General features: G+C 29.0%; 1 protein-coding gene across 1 annotated transcript; it reads left to right on the plus strand.

Annotated features, from left to right (window-relative positions):
• The first annotated feature begins 14,565 nt into the window (after positions 1-14,565).
• On the plus strand, positions 14,566-15,836 carry LOC11427130 (dirigent protein 17). The gene is made up of 2 exons (XM_003625488.4): positions 14,566-14,844; positions 15,090-15,836. Exon 2 carries the CDS (start codon positions 15,103-15,105, stop codon positions 15,592-15,594), a length of 492 nt encoding a protein of 163 aa, XP_003625536.2. The 5' UTR covers positions 14,566-14,844; positions 15,090-15,102; the 3' UTR covers positions 15,595-15,836.
• The last annotated feature ends 2,558 nt before the right edge of the window (positions 15,837-18,394 follow it).

Raw genomic sequence — 18,394 nt, forward strand, 5'->3', positions numbered from 1 at the left:
AAAGAAAAATTATTGATTTGTGGCTCTAGGTATAGGTTAATTGGATGATGTTATTATTTATTTATATTTGGGTTCCACCATAATAAATTTTGATGTGATCTCTTATGTGGATAGTGAGAATTAAACGACGGTCCTTATGATAAATTATTTGCAGCTCTAGAAGATTTTCAATAAATAGTAAGGCTAGATGGTGGGCCTTTGTGACTCTGCCTCACTAGATATAGGAAAAGAGTAAACTCTCTATATCTAAAAGAAATTAATAATGATAGTTACATGTACTTACCTTCTTTTCAACCAAAATAAAATGGCCATGAATTTCCAGCATACCATCGTACAATTATTATATCAATTAAATGATTCAGATGAGTTACTTTAATCTCACGATGATTGTTTATATCAATGAAAATGAACCAATTTTAGAATAAAAAAATAGTTTGGTGTGCATTTTTTTTAATTACTTTTGGGAATTGAATTTAACGCAGGAACAGTGTGACACAGTTGTTCATTATAGCCGTTTGATCTGAAATGAAGGTCTAAGATCGTTTCTAGTTGTTTTTTTGATAATACACAATTTGAATCCTCTAGTATACATCAATTATTGTGATCTAAAATTGCGGGCCATTTTTGCAACACACAATCCACCTTGCTTTTGGGATTTGCTTGTGCTCATCATATTCTCAAACTTGCCACAAAAATTGTAAATCCATTGCTTATCCGTCTCAAATTATAAATCGTTTTGGTATAAAAAAAAATTGTTCCAATTTTTCTAATCGCTTTATACCCTCCATATTTTGTAAAATAAATCATGAATTCTCCTTTCTATACAAAATTAATTGCATTGTTTGATTTAAATGATTAAAACGACTTATAATTTTATACCGGTGGAATATTAAATTAGTGCACAATAAACCTCCGGGATGGAACCAATTTTTTTGTTAATGGAAGCAATGTCATAAACTATAAATATTTGGGAGCTTCTACATTGAGGTGTACCGATACTCTGCTTCATAAATTTATAAATTAATGATCATTTTTTAAAATAAGTTGTTATTTATCATTATTTATATTTTAGAAAACACCATCTCATGAGAAAAAAAACATCATTTCATTGTTTATATGAATTATATTAAATTTTTAACATTTTCTCATAAAAAATAATCAATATTCTTCATTATGAGCAATAAAAATTCAAAAAAAGTAAATTTTATTTCATCGACGCTTTTTGTAAATAAGATTTAATTATTATAATTGCCAATGATAGAAAATAATTATTTTTTCTTCAAAAAACAATCAATTTAATTATTAATTTAATGTTTGGTGTACCGGTACACTCAAAATGTTGAGTGTACCATATAATTTGCCTAAATATTTATGTTGAAAAATCATTAAAAAAAAAAAAAAGAAGCAAGAAAATAATATTATGATTATAGCAAACATTTATGACCGTCCTCGTAAGCTTAACTTACTTGGTAGGACATTGCATAATATATGTTGTGATCATATTTTAAACCTCGGACACCCTATTTATTCATCATTAGAAAAAATGAATCTCTAACCACTAACCTATTTAAAAAAAAAAAACAATACATTTCCAAAAAGTTGAAGATAATCCAACATTTAAAATGTATAACTACGAACATGAAAAAAAAATACTACATATCCAAAAAGTTTATCTAGTACACATAATTGTGTATCTTCTTCACAAATAAAATTATTCAATAGTTTTTACTTGGTACAACATGCTTTTAATAAGAAAACAATAAGATTCTTGAAAATTTAGAAATTTAGTGGGAGCAGCTGCCCCACTAAATAGTTATGATTTATTCATATTTTACTAGCATCACTTGTTTTTATTGTGCTTAATTTGAATGTTTATTTTTTGAGTAAACCACGGTTAAATAAAGATTTAATTGAGTATAATGAAATTTAACTAATTTATTTTGGAAAAACTATTTTTTTTTAACTAAATAGTTAAATAATAGGGTTAAATATGGAACCCATTTGGAGTTGGTCTAGTGGTTGGCTTGAAATCTTGGAGTTTGCTCCTCTAAAGGTCTCAGGTTCGATTTCCTCTGGTGTCAATTTCGATGGGCTTTAGACGGGGCCTCCACAAGTGGGCGGTGGGATTGGTCCCCTCGGATAAATTTTATAATTATAATAATAATTGAAGAGCATAATTGACCCGAGTCATTATTTTTTCAAATTCATTGAATAATTCATGTATATGATTTATAATATAGACCAAATATATTAATTATTTAATAAATTTAAAAATGAATATTTGTTTATAATAATGACAAGAGATTGTACTTATTATATTGTATTTGGTTATATGAATTTTTTAGATTATATAAAATCAAATAATGATTGAACTTATATATTGTCTTCCTTAAATAAAAATTTCTATTGTTATTATTATAGTGGAATTGTTCATATTAAAATAAGATTTAACTGATTTTTTTAATTAATGGTTTAAATAATATTATGCAAAGGATAAATTTAATTATAATAATATAAATAAAATACTATATAATTGAAAATAAAAAGTCAACTCAAAATCAAATTTCCTCTTTCTATGTAGTTATAGTTATAGTTGTATAGATATATCACATCACGCTGAAAAATAAGCAAGACAAATCTAAGACAAATCTTTTTGTAGTAGTATTATTTTTCTTTTGTTGACCTAATTATTTCATAGTAGAAAGAGACTTATTTTTATTCGGTCTTGCAAACAAGTGTTTTAAGGGCTTTATTTAAGGAGCTCATAAAAAAAATTATATAAAAAATACAACACATATAAAAATTATAATTATATAATTTTTCATATAAAAATTACTACTTTTAAATGTTTAAACGATATTTTTTAACAAAAGAAAGAGACTTGTTTTTATTGATCGTTTTTATTTTACTTTTTAACGAAAAAAAGAGAGACTTGTTTATTGTGGTACTTTTAAAATTAAGTGTATGGAAAGCAACTAGTCATGATTCTTTCATACTCCATATCAACCGCACACAATAACTAAATCAAAGAAGTGTTTACATAGTATTATTTTTGAAAAATGATATTTATAAAATCATTTTTTGATAATTTTGATGACAACTTTTTCTTTCTTACTCATATTATATTTTTATTTTCTTTTTCTATTATTTTGATATTTGTGTCAATAGTCAATACCTTTTTTCTTTGTAAATTTATGATTATCTTTAAAGTATATGTTATACAAATGGTTGTTCAAAAAACTTCCATGTACTTGAGAAATCCATTATAGAGGGACTGATCTCTTAACCGATAATCTTCCATGTACTTGAGAAATCCATTATCTATCTAACTGAGTCATAGTACCATGTCTTGTACTAATAATACAGTAATTTATCATCGAGTTTTTTGCATTAAATTTCAGCAGAGCAGCACATCATAAAGCCCTAGTTAAAGAAAGTACCCTTGGTCTGAACTCTGAACTAAGCCTTAATTTGTCCAAGCTTATATAAACCAATGGAAAGTGACTGCTTCGTGCATGAGTCAAGTGATGACCGGATTCAGTGTAACTCATCAAAACTATCCAAAGCTGTACGAATTAGAAAAGCACGTGAAAGCAAAGCAGTACAAACTAAATCATTTGTAGCCCAAAGTTAAAAGCTTAGACTAGACCCCCCACCTCACATGTTTTTTTTTTTGAGATAAATGAACATTGAAAGTATGAAACCAGTTTACCCTTCTACTACTATAGTTCTTCCCTATTTGAAATTATAAATAATTCACCTTAAACTCTAAATAATCTAGGTTTACAGTTTAAAGCTTTGTTTCAATGTTTGCATGAGGATGATTTGTAGTGATTTTCAAATTTCTAAATATAATAAGTGCATGTTTGAATAGACGATTTGTTAGATAATTGTGAGATGAGTTTGGATCCTCATATATTTATAAAGATCCTCCTTAGAAAGAAAATGATCTTTATTTCTTTTTCATTTGAAAATGGACTCTCAACTACTTGTGGGGATTCAAACTTGTTTGTGGTGCGGTTATAGTATACTTTGAAGCAAAAAACTAAGAAGTATTGTAAAAAAAATATTAGTGCAATTCTTCTTACTCTAATAACAAAAATAAGTATTACATAAAATCTCCCTTAAAAAAAGTGTTAAATAAAATCGTTTTAATTTAACTTTGAACAAACTAATATAAAATATGATATAACTCGATCGGTTTTCATAAAGCGAGATCCAAAAATATTTGATAATATATTTTGTTAGGTTTTCGACTTTGGATCAATTTACGTTTTAATTTAAATTGATTTCGATATCAACACTCTTTCTTTTCCTAAATTAGGATGTACCGTTAAAGTTTGATATTAGGCTTGGCTTATCCACTAAGCATTACGTTAGAGCAGATTATGAATGTTTCTACGGATACTTGCTTTTATTAAAGGTAGTGAGCATGTGAACTCTCAACCATTTATGCATTGGATAAATTGTTTCTTATTTGTGAAGAAATAATTTTCGAAGCATATAGATTCAATAAAATAAAATAAATCAAAGGACATTATTTCTATCCTAATGCATAAATGACAAAGAATTGAGAGTTTCTATCCTAATGCATTCACTGCAAATACTAGCTAGCTTGACATTATTGTGAATAAAAGTGGTCTCCACCTTCATATCCAATCCATCGTGCAGTGCACGTAGTTATCAATGGACAAAAAATTATGATATGCACTTTCATGTATTAGCTAAAGTGTACGGTTGTCTAGTGGATATCTTATAAAGGTTGTTATATATTTTTTTTTTTGAAAGATAAAGGTTAATGCAGTTTAATGTGTGTCGATGCATTCTTATATATGAGTCACGTTAACATGTATTTTAAAACCATTTGTTAAAAAAATTAAAAATAGTAATTTTACATTTGAATCAATAATTTTTTTCTTTTAAAAAGTTAAATTCATCACTTTTTATCATTCTTTAACACGAAATTTCTATTTTTATTTTTCTTAATCAATGTCCTAAAAGTACTATTTAACATTTTTCTTGTATATATGGAACCATATATTAACTGCATATTTAAATTGTATTTAGCATATAATTAGTTGTTAAATTTGATGTCAACTTTTGATTTCAAAATATCATTTCTCATCTTATAAAATTGAAGGAGGAGATAGTTAGATTAGTTTTTATTTAAACAAGGAAGTCGAAATATTTATTTGAGTGAAGTTCTATTTTAATCTCTCACAAGTTTCCTACATATCAATTTAGGATCAGAGTAGTTTATGACATTTTCATATTCAAAACAAATTAGTCCCCAATATAAAAATGTTAGAGATTATTTAAAAAAAGAATTCCTTGTCCGTAATTAAATTGAACCACAAAAAATTATGAACAATTAAAAAGAGTCGTCTCTCTCTTTGTTTTACTTGGATTGGATTTCTTTTTGAGCGTTCCCTATTGCTTTCGGATAAGCATGGCAACAAAACTCGTATTCACGGGTATCCGTCCGAATCAAACCCAATTAATTTGACAGGTTCTCCCACTTTGACTAGTTTTGGATATGAGTTTAGGTTTTCTTTGATTTCAAAATATGGATATGTGACGGGTAACGAGGATATATGTAACTACCCTTGCCCCATATCTAAATCTGATTCGAATGTAGAAAATCAACTTATTACCCTTTTTATATACATAGAAAATTAAAGCATGAATCATTTCACTCATACAGTCACAGTTTCAGTTTGTCAGACGACACTTACTTCTCTCACTTCTCTTTCCAAATATCACACCTTTAGCCTCTCTCTTCTCCATCATCATAGTCATCGATCACTATCATCTCTTTGTTGGATAATATATTACAACATTGCGTTTGGAACTATAATTTATTTTTATTTTTTTTAATTAAAAAAGTATGCACGGTGGGAATGGGATGAGGCGGGGATGAAATTAGATTTCTCATCTCCATCGAATATGAGTAAGATAATAAGTAAACTATATGCGAGTAGGGTATGGAGACGTGAAAGGTTCCCACCCCGTCCCATTGCCATACCCACTTATAAAGATGAGGTATTCGCGTTTGGCATAAGTCCAATTTGGCAGTGATCTTCTTGGGACGGTCTATTAAGCAATTTGGTGAAGCAACCTTAAGCAATTTGGAAAATGTACCATATTAAGAAACTTTAAAGCTTGCTATATTTTGTTTAGGATAATAGTGCTATCTGTACACCTAATACTAACGGTTTTTTTTTTTTTTTTTGGTCTAACGGTTTTTACTTTTAGTCTACAAATTAATTTATAAATCCTTTTCCTGAAATTTCAAGAAATGTGGCTTTCCTGAAATTCCAAGAAATGTGGCATGGCAATGGGAGAGTCACACAATGGAGTTTTAGCATATCACGTGATATTTTTTGTGACATGTGTTATTGAGTTGTCCTACTGTCATTTGCTAGGGACGAAAATTATCTGCAGCGACTACAAAAAAACATAGTAAAAATGAGAGGCCAAATAGTGAAAAGATAAAAATTAATTGAGTTTTCTTTATATTTTAGACTATCAAACTATTTTTCCCCCAAAATCAAAATAATAAAGTGAGAAACTTTTCGCACCCCCTTTTTTTTTTGTTTAAATCTCAATCATTACGGAAGTAAGTTCTTTTTGCAAAATATAATTAGCGGATGATCCTCTCGATTTTTTTTTTTTTTTGAAATACTCTAGGAAAAAAAACAATTAATTAGAGGATGATAGAATATCTTTTTATTTCCTTAAAAAATATTTTTTTTTTTTTCTTTCTTCCGCTATGGGTAAAAAAACAATTAACTACATGATCCTCTCGGCTCTTTGATCATCTGTCTAACGATACCCTGGAAACGAGCTTACTTTCCAAAAACTCTTTTTTAGTTTTTAAAAACTTGAAAATTAAAAACTTTTTTGCTAAACTAATTTTCAAAATTACAGTTTTGGAAACTGTTTTGAATTTTTTAGTTTTGGGGACTAAAACTAAAACATGTAAAATGATAACTATTGTGAGAAGATGACTTGCATATTTCGAAAACTGAAAACAAAAACTATTTCAAACAGACTCTAAGTGTTTCTTTTTGCTCTTTTTTTGTTTTTGTTTCATTTTAATTCACCAAAAAAAAAACTTGTTATATTTTTCAATGTGTGCATTTTTTTTTTTAAAAAAAAAAAAAAAAAAAGATATTTGGGTGTGTGGAAACTTATTCTCACAATACAACTGACCAAACTGTCCGATAAGTCCACGTCGTAATTATCAAACCAATGCAAACACTTTTTTTTTTTATTTTTTACAAGAAGTACTAATACTTTCATATATTTCCATTAAAAGCAACCTTGAACCATAAATTTCATTATATAGTTTTCGTATGAGGCATTGTACTCAACGGATCAATGAAATGTGCTATCGAATGCTATGTACCAACAAATTAATGCAAGAAAGAGCTTTGGACATTTTGCTTGGAGCCCTTCATTTTAATATAAGGGGCATAATCTTTCGAGCAGGTTCAAATAACCAAAAAATGAAAATGAATATCGCTCCATATGCGTAAATTTTTTATATTTTATTCGGTATGAATAGCTGTCAAATTTGAAAATATACAATTTAGGTTTAGAGTTTCTAGTCAACTATTCTCAAATAATCCATTTAGATTGATTTGATGAAGTTGTCATGAGACCTTGAAGTGTGTTTATTTCAATGTTTTAGGTTCGATTATATTCAGTGTTAATTTCAGTGAATTAAATTCATATAGAACTTTGCTCTTATTTTAAATAGGACCTCACAAATAAACGGTCGGATTGAACCCAATAAATTCAGTTAATCCTTAGACCGAATACCCAATTTTGTTAGACAAAACTATTCTCAAAGTCTCATACCATGTTTCTTTAAAAGTTATCAGCATTTCTAAAAGAACCGATTAAGTGTTCTAAAATAAAATTACATTTCTTAAATAAAATATCTTTATTAATAGAAGCTAATGAATTTTGGTAAAAAGATTAGTGTCGATGGTTGGCTGAAATGCAAATATTTCGAGACAAATAAATTAATATTATAGAACACTTGGCATCAGATGAGGAAAATATATTTAATCACATTATTTCGGGCTGCAAAGTAAGACTCTCAAAAGTAGTCCAAAAAAAAAGTACAATTGATCATTAGACACTTAGGAAAAGGTGAACGGTATCACACTTTTTAAAATGGATGAACCAATTTAAAAAGTGTCTCAACCACTCTAAAAAATGTCGAATATTAGTTAACTAACTACAGTTTAGTGGATGTCTGTAAGTAATCACTAGGTGTTTGAAAAGTAAGGCTCTAAGATTTATTTTTTGGGCCCATTCTAGTATTATATACAACCCATGGACTTGTTCGATGCAATTGAAATACATAACTACAAAATGAGAGTTTCTTATCTCACTCTCCAAACTTCTCGCACGCCCTTCATTTTTTTCATTTTGTCCGTGTTCAAATTCTATAATTTGAAACATAAAAACATGCTTCATATTATAGAATACAAACCATACTAATATAAAGACTTGTCCAACCTTCTTACCTCGTTTCTTCAGTTATGTATTTGTCCTATAATACTTAAACCCTCAAAAATCCAAATATTGCTACATTGTGTCATTTTTTATTTGGATATTCTGTATAATTTAGATATTTTTGAATACTTTGTATTTCTTGATGTGTGTTGCAAATATGCATGTTGACGTGTTAATAATATTTCTTATGCTCACTATGTTGATAGATTTCGAATTATATAAACCAAACACTTATTTTACACATTCACTTTATATAGAATTCGAGATATGTCAATATATTGAATTACCGTGTTGTTTTTTAACAAATGAATTCCCGTGTTGTTAAAAACTAGTGGCAGAGTTTTGACATGGTTCATATGTTATAAATTGAAATGTTAAGTTGTATTTGGTTACTATACGTCGAACTAACAAAATACAATATTATGGAATGTGATTTATTGGCAAAACTCTTGGTATTTTGTGTTGTGCCAGCTTTCAGATGCTATGATTCAAAATTTTATAAATACTCTTTGGATTCTCATTCTATAATTTGAATAAAGGTAAAATAGGAAATGGAAGGGCGTGTGAAAAGCATGGAAGGTGGGATAAGAAATTCTCTTGCAAAATATGACTTGATAACCTGTCACTTGACAACAACAAAAAATTAATAATTATAGTATGTTCTCTGCTTTTTAAAAGAAATGAAGATCTCCATAACTATAGTTTTCTGGCTTAAAATTTCCTCTTTTGTCTTCCTTAACCGGTGTTTCAGGGATACTCGTTAAAAAATCAAATATAGTACTCCCTCCGTTTTAAAATGAGTGTCGTTTTAGCCAAAAAGAATTGTTTCAAAATGACTGTCACTTTCAATTTTCAATGCAATAATAACTTTATTTTTCAATTGTACCCTTCAATTAATATTATTATACACTACTTCCAAAGTATTCTTTTTTCTTTAATGAAAAACAAACCAATAGTTGATTAGGATAATTTGGTAAAATAACATTTCTCTTTCTTTTAATTAATGCATTTCTTAATCTGTGTGCAATTGGCTAAAACGACACATATTTTAAAACGGATGGAGTAATATTTACATTAAATGCTTAAATAAAGATCCAAAAATGATAATGCTTGCATTCAAAGTTATGTAATAAATGCATTAAATGTTTTCTCCTTTAACTTAAAATTTCCTCTTTTGTCTTCCTTAACCGGTGCCCCCTACCGGAGCACTAATTAGCATTACCCATAGATAAATATACACATTTTTTAAATTGGTGACCCATAGATAAATATACACATTTTTTAAATTGGTGATATTAATTAGTCATTTATGACAAAGTTAGGGTAGATATGCTTGGAGGAGAAACGGTTTTCAATGGTGGTGGATTGTATTTCCTTGTTGACGATTTTCTTGTGTGCGGGATAATGTTTTGGACAAGAGAGTCCTGTAAAATGTTTCTGGTGAAGCTTTTTTTAAAGGAACCTATCATATGTTGTTCGAAGATGGGCGTAATGTTTCTTCATTGTATGTAGATTTATTTGGAATAAGATAAGATTATTCCTTTGAAAGTTTTGTTATTTATCAGAGATTATTGAATAATCAATATTTGACAAAAGATAATATTGTTATTGAATTCTATTATGTGTGTTGTTGGAGATTGTGGAAAAGAATTATATTTTAACGCAATTGTTTTTTTGAATGTCAACATGTTTTTTCGATTTATAGCTCTTCGTTTCTAGCTGGTCGCGTGTGAGTAATTATCTTCCCAATAGAGTTTTCTAACGAGTAATAGTCAATTCCCCGCTGAAATTGTAAGTTTCATCAATTATCCCTCTGAAATTAACAAAACTTTAATTACCCCCATGAAATTTCACAACATTAGTCAATTTACCCTCTCCGTCAAATTTTTCTGTTAGTGAATATGACGTTTTGTAAATACCCCCCCTGAAGTTTTGCACTTAAATAGTTAGTGAATATATACAAAAACATGCATATATACATCAAAATAGTTAGTGAAATATTTATATTATTTTTTTCTTAAAAATTTATATTATTTTTTTCTTAAAAACAAACAATTAATAGTTAAATATTAAAACTAACTATTAATTTTGGAATTTGGGAAAACTACATGCATATATACATCAAAATAGGCTCCAAAATGGGGAAAAATATGTATTTTTTTAAGTGACAATAATGGGATGATTTGTGGATTAATATTGGGGGTTGTGTAGTTTAAATGGTTTGAGCAAATTGTTAGAGGAGTTAAAAGACTAAGATGGTGAAGGAGAAAATATAAATTTAAATCTGATTATTAATTTGTTTATAAACCTCTAAAAATAATAATTTGTCTATTAGAAATAACCATTATTGTCACTTTAAAAATACACATTTTGCCCTATTTTGATGTATATATGTATGTAGTTTTTCCAAACTCCAAAATTAATAGTTAGCTTTAATATTTAACTATTAATTGTTTGTTTTTAAGAAAAAAATAATATAAATTTTTAAGTTTGGGGGTGGGGGGCACTTTGCACATAAGTGCAAAACTTCAGGGGAGGTATTTGCAAAACGTCATGTTCACTAACAGAAAAATTTGACGGAGGGGGTAAATTGACTAACGTTGTGAAATTTCAGGGGAGTAATTGAAGTTTTGTTAATTTCAAAGGGGTAATTGATGAAACTTACAATTTCAAGGGGAAAATTGACTATTTACTCGTTTTCTAATGTGCCTTTACTTTTTGTGGTTTGTTTAATGGGGTAAATTAATTTGTTTTTTAACATGATTAGTGTCATTTGGTTTGCTTGTGTGTGAACTATTTGAATAATAATGAGATTTTTAAATCAAATCAGAAACTATTTATCAATTAATTAATATAATTAATCTCTTGTTCTTCTGGTGGACTCAGCCACTTGTTTGTTTAGACTTTGAAGCTTAATGTTTGTTTGCAATTGATATTTAAAGGTGTTGTTTGGGGGGCTCTCGTTTGCATGTCAAAGATTTCCGTTATTTTATCTTTTCATTTTTTTTTTTTAAAAATTCATAATTAATTCGTCCTTGATAGAATATTTTTATTTTTTTTTGCGTAAAGTCCTATTTTAACGTTGCAAACATGCTTGAAAAAAATTCAACTGCTAGATTGTTTTTTGGACATTGCATACGTTACAAAGTCAAAAATAATAAAAATATCAAATTTCAGGGTTATAATTAGGGATGGCAATTAGACCCAGGCCCGATCGGTATCCGTAAAAATTACACGCAATGGGTAGGGTAAATCTCCACTTTCATGGGTATGGGCATAGGTCCGGGTAATTACCCGCAAACTTAAAAGGGTACGGACACGGGTATGGACACTATACTACTCATCCCCGCAACCCGCGAATATGTATTTATATAATATAATAAATAATTTATATATTAATTAATTAATTTACCTAACTATTTAAGCTTAAACCTAAACTTAAAAATTGCTTATTATAGTAACCTAAACCTAGCCTTCTGCTGCGTTGAATCTCTTCCGCCTGCCTGCATTTCGTTGCTTTTTGTTATCCATCTCTTCTGCTTCCAGGTAACTATTTCTCGAATCTTATACTTCTAAAAGGATGACAATTGGATTCAAGTCTGATGGGTACCCGCAAAATACTACGATACATATTGTTTTTTATTTGGCTAAATACTACGATTCATATTATTTTATTAGTTGATTTGAAATTTTTTGGATCATAGTTTTATTTCAATTGTGGGTTTTTTTATTGTCTTTTCATAGTTAAAATGCGGGTAATGGATGGGGGTATGGGCACTTAGGTGCCTATAGGGTATGGGGAAGGGCACTAAAGTTGTTGCCCACGAGGGAATGGGTTCGGGTCCGAGTATTTTTTACAAACGCGTGTATGAGAATGGGTACTATAGTACCCTACCCATTGGATACTCATTGCCATCCCTAGTTATAATATGTGTCAATTTCAACAATTAACCCTCTAATTTATATATACTTGTTTACATTGATTTTTGGTAAACAACCGCTGATTTAAAAATATTTACTTGTAAGATCAACCAGTAAATCTTAGGGACATATTGTGTTTGTTATTTTCCAGAAATTTAAAGTTATTCTTGAAGAACTTGATAAATAAAAGAAAGTAAAAGCAATCGAATTCAACCCAATTGAATTCAACCGAAATTGGTGAAATAAAAGTAAAGTAAAATGTTCAAAAGAAACAAGTAAATTGCAAAGACATTTAAGAAAACAAACTTAAATTGCATTGATTAAATGTAAATTGGTACACATGTTCATACATTGCAACTTGTGACTCGTTTCTCTCTTCCATGCGGATAATTTGAGTGTAAGTTTTTTGTATGATTGAATTGTGACCACTTTTCATTAAGGAAAACTACTATTTATACAAATAGAAATAACTACCTAGATTTGAATTCAAAACTATAACTGTAGTAAACTAACAATACTTATTCATTCGATTTGAATTTCGAATGTGTCTTGAAAATATCGGTTGCTTGACCTTATCCGAAAACCTGCCCTTCGATAACTTTTTCACCCGTCGAACTAAAACACGCGTTTTCGAGCATTTTCAGCAAGTCCAACTTCGATACGAAAGAGAACAATTTCTTCGATCACAAGGTCAACCTATTTTAACTGCGTTTAATGATAGCCTTTAAAAATATTGGCTAACAATACTTTCTTTGTTTCAAATTATATGTCATTTTAGTAAAATTTGTTTATTCTAAATTATATGTCACTTTACGATATCAAGGAATCATTAATTTTTATTTTCCCCCTTCAAAAAAAAATTTAATTTTTATTTTTCTATTATGTCATTTACTATTTATTACTTTATCTCGTTCCAATTCTCTTTAATTTTTGTTTTGCATACCATTGATGAATGATATTTATGTAAAACATCTCACAATTTTTCTTTTCTATACAATATTAATGACATTTTTTTTTACAAAATAATAACATCATTTTTTAATGAAAAATGCTAACTTGTGCGCTAAAGACACAAATTAAGGTTCCAAAATATAAATTATGCATCATAAATTATGCTAATTTATTTTTTATAAGATTGAAATTTAATATTTCTCAATAAATATTTGTTCTTTATAAAAACCTTAACATGTATCCTAAAAGTACAAGTTAACATATTTTTTTGAGTAAATTATACTCTCCTCCCCTCAAAGATGCTTGAATTACACTCCCCTTCCCTCTTAAGTTAAAATATACACTCCCCTCCCCTCTTATTCAAAACTAATTAGAAAAAATTTCACTCGCCTCCCCTAAGAATGCTTGAATTACATCCCCCTCCCCTCTTATGTTAAAATCTACACTTTACTCCCTCAATATTCTTTTTTATTATTTCTAATAATCTAGCAAAAAATAATAATTTAACACACTTAAAAAAAATAGTATTGCGGGTCTATTTTAATATAATAAAAAATTGAATACATAATTTTCGCTATTTTTTATTCACAATTTCAATAACATGTAGTTTTAAACCCTATTATAAAATATGAAACAACCCAAAACAAAATTAAAATATGTGAAAAATTACTAAAATCATTAAAGCATGATTATTTAAAAGTTAATTTTATACTCTAATTTATAAAATCAACAGCAATATATTTAAATTTAATTATCATTGACATTTAAACTATAAAGAAGTGAATTAATTTTTCTTAAATGGTGATTCAAAATTAATATATATTATAAGAATATTTATTTATGTTCAAATAGATTAAAGTGTAGTGCATATTTAATTATTAAGGGAGAGATTTGTAATTCAAGCATCTTATAAGGGAGGGGAGTATAAATTTTAACATAAAAAAAATATTGAAGAGTAAAGTGTATATTTTAACATAAGAGGGGAGGAGAGTGTAATTCAAACATCTTTAAGAGGAAGGGAGTGTAATTTACTCTACATTTTGTTTAATTTACGTGAAATTGCCAAATGACATATAATTTGAAACGGATATAATACATTATTTTATATCGTGCATTAATCCAAAAGAAGAACAAATTTATTATTATAATTAAGAAACAATTTTGAATTGGGGCTATAAATGGAAAAGACTACACAAATGAACGATGCGATTAACCGGAGCGGGCTCTGTCATCTTCGCCTCCTTCTACCACCGTTTTAGGGTTTACAGAGTCACACCCTTCTTTCTTCTCGCTCACCGGAGATAAAGCTTTCGATAACCAATTAACAGTGCTTTTTGAAATTCCCACATTTTGATAGGCAAAACGATACAGTACAACACTGCAATTACTTCTCAAGCTTCGTCTCTGTACGCCGCCGCAGCAAAATATTTCAACATTACTGTAAGATATTACATTACTCTCTCATTGATTTGTTTCAATATAACTGTCAATAAACTTTTTACATGTCAGTTTATTTCAAACTTTATTTTAATTAAATCAAGATTTCTCGTGTTAATTTTTGATTGATTTGTTTCAGATCTTGATTGATTTTATCAAACTCTAGTTAAAATATTGTTATAGGCGTTGAATTTAGGCATAAGATTATGATTTCATAGTTAATTGATTGTTTCTTGTTTTTGCTTTAGGTTTGTGTTTGAAATGGAAGAGGGCAAAGAAGAAAATAAGGAGGGATCTAATTCTTCCGCGGCAAGGGTTTATGATTTTCCTGGAGAGCCTGCGATTGTAATTGATGGAGTGCCTGAAATAGTATCCGGTAGCAGCAGCAGCGCTGTCCCTTCCAGCAGCAATGCTTTGAGTATCGTCGAACCACATAGGAAATTGGGTTTAGGCGAATGGTTCGTGGGGAGGGATGTTCAAAAATTGTTTATGGGACGTTATTACTCGGGTAGAGTAACTGAGTATGACATGGAATCTGGGTGGTACCATGTTGAGTATGAAGACGGTGATTCTGAAGATCTTGATTGGCTGGAGTTGAAGGAAGTTCTCAGTCCTTTAGAAGTTGGAATTTCACTCAAGACAATGGCTCAGAGGGTTGTTCGGAATAGTAAGAAATCTATTCCTAAATCTGGGAAGACTGGTGCTCGTTCGCAAAATCTTCAAATCAAAACAAAGAGAACAAGAGGAAATTAGATTGACTGTACTTCATTAGCAAGAAGATTTAATTGAAAATTTAGGGTTTTGTAGATATATATGTCAATTATAAAGCAAGGAATTGATAGATTTGAAAATGATCAGCTGAATGAGCAATTAGGAAATTTGTGGTTTTGTAGATAGGGACGATTTGTTCCCTAGGAAAATTTGTTGCTATATGATTGATATTATGTTGTAACCGGGGAATTAAATTGGTATAATGACATCAACAATATTTGATATGGTGATCATCTATTCTGAGTAGAATCTGCAAATATAATTTTTTTAAGATATGAAACAAATCTTGTCAAAACAAATAAAAAAGATATATGAAACAAGTGTTGATCTATTAGTAAATCTTTTTATGCAGGATGGATAAAAAATAAATAAATAAAAAAAAAAAACAGCAGTTTTGGAAAGAGAGAAAAACATAGATGAGTGGCTCAAATGATGGCAGGACAGACAGCAGCAGAGAAAGTGCAGGAGAGAATCCAGATCCTTTGTTCCATTCAACTTCTGATAAGTAAATCTAAATTTCCTGTTTTGATATATTCTAAAAAAGAGGGTTGATGTTTGTAACGAATAACACTATTTTGAATTGATCTCGAATTTACGGCAATCATTGGATATTTTCTTTGATGGAAGACATAAGTCGTTAGACAGAAATAAAAGGCTTTATTAGAATAAAATAAAATTTATGTTTGGTTCAAAATTTCTAGTTCAACTAACAATAATGTCAAAACTGTTTAAGCTCCTCCACATATATGTGAGTTTCTAAAAATGCATGTTTGATTTCATTCTTAAATGTCTATTAACCAATCACAATGAAAAGTAGAGCAACGTGTCCGATGTTTTTTTTGCTAGCAAGGTAAAATAACTTCTGTAAAAACATTCACTTTCTTATTGACTTAAGTTAAGATGACTCTCACACTTTAGAAATAGGTTCAATTAAATGTTAGAAAAGAGAATGTCCTTACCATTTCCTCGTGAGACTAATTATGTGACAAATACGATTGTGTTTTTATCTTTTCTTTAATTAATATTCATAACACTTAAATTTGTAAATTAAAACTAATATTCTCAATTTAACATCAAATTCAAAATTAAATTATGATTATGAGAAATCAAAGTCTGGTCTTTAATTTAGTTAACACTTCTACTCAATTCTTTTTAATAACATTTTTCATGTTTCTTAGATTTATTTGTTTTCTATGTAGTGAACAGTCTGTTTTTATTTTAATTAACTAAAGGTTAATTGTTCAAATTGATTCTGTAATATACGTAAAGTTTTGAAAACGACCATGTAATAAAACATAGATTTTACTCCTGTAATTTGGGATTCTTCATATTTTTTACCTCGAATTTTTTCATGTAGACATAAAGTTCAAAAAAGTTACATAGAGGTTGAATTTTTTCATGATTTATTACAGGCATGTTTGGTACGTTAAAATATGGCTTTCCACACAAAATTAGAATTTTTAGACAAGTGATAAATTAATATGAATTTTAAAACGCCAAAATCTCAAAACAACGGAAACCTTGACTAAGAAATCAAATTTTAAACTGTTTTTCGCAGATACATATATAAAAAGCATATGCAAAATTGCATGACATGACAAAGAAGCCTCAATTTTTGTTTATTTATTTATTTACATAAACAGACAAAATTGCAATTTAATTCGAGTTAGCATCATAATTGACATGTTTATAACAATATAAGAACATCCACCACAAAATTTTAGAGTTTTTAAACGAGACTAATTAATTATAAATTTTCATTCAACACAGAGAGAGTTGTTCGGAATAGTAAGAAATCTACTCATAAATCTTGGAAGAATGGCTCTTGTTCGAAAAATTCCCAAATCAAAAAAAGAGAAAAAAAGGAAATTAGATTGACTGTATTTCAATACCTTTTAATTGAAAATTTAGTGTTTTGTAGATAGATATGTCAATTATAAAGCAAGGAATTGATAGATTTGAAAATGATCAGCTGAAGAACAGTTTGGTGCTGATGTGATCAATAAAAATATTGTTGTATTTGTAGCAGTAGCAGTAGGATTTGGTTTTGTAGAGACGATTTCTTCCCTAGGAAAATTTGTTGATATAGTGATTGATATTATGTTAACCGGGGAATTAATTTGGTATAATGGCATCAACAATCGGGGACCATTTCAATCGGTTCACTTTTGAGGGTGGTGTTTTAAAGGCTCCTCGGTCAATTTTACAGGTTCTTAGGTATGCCACGTGGGAAATATGGAAAGAAAGAAATAACAGACTGTTCAATGGTAAAGAGTGCCCAATTATGCAGATGGTAGATAAAATTAAGTCGCTGACGTTCATGTGGTTGAAGGCGAAGTTTCCATTTCTTCCTTTCAACTATCATGGTTGATGGCTTAACCCTTTCACTATGTTGGACATAGACTAATAGTTATTGGCTTTCTTTAGTCGATCTGTGTTATAAATTTTCAAATCTTTAGGCTAATAGTTATTGCACTTTTGGCCCCCTATTTTTTTAAAAGTTACGATTTTGACCCCCTAACTAATTAAAATACAAAACAGTCCCTACGTATTGGATCTTTGGCAGTTTTGGCCCCCAAGACCACTTTTAACTTAATCTTTGCTGACGTGGCACCCATATCCCTTAAGTGAGGTGCCACATGTCGACCATTGTGGGTGATTTATGATTTTTTGGCCCCCTATCTTTTCAAAAGTTGCGATTTATGATTTTTCTTTTATATACTCCCTCCGTCCCATATTAGATAACGTAGTTGACTCAGACACTCATATCAATGCATATTTT

Source organism: Medicago truncatula, chromosome 7, assembly GCF_003473485.1.
Source record: "Medicago truncatula cultivar Jemalong A17 chromosome 7, MtrunA17r5.0-ANR, whole genome shotgun sequence".
NCBI lineage: Eukaryota > Viridiplantae > Streptophyta > Magnoliopsida > Fabales > Fabaceae > Medicago > Medicago truncatula.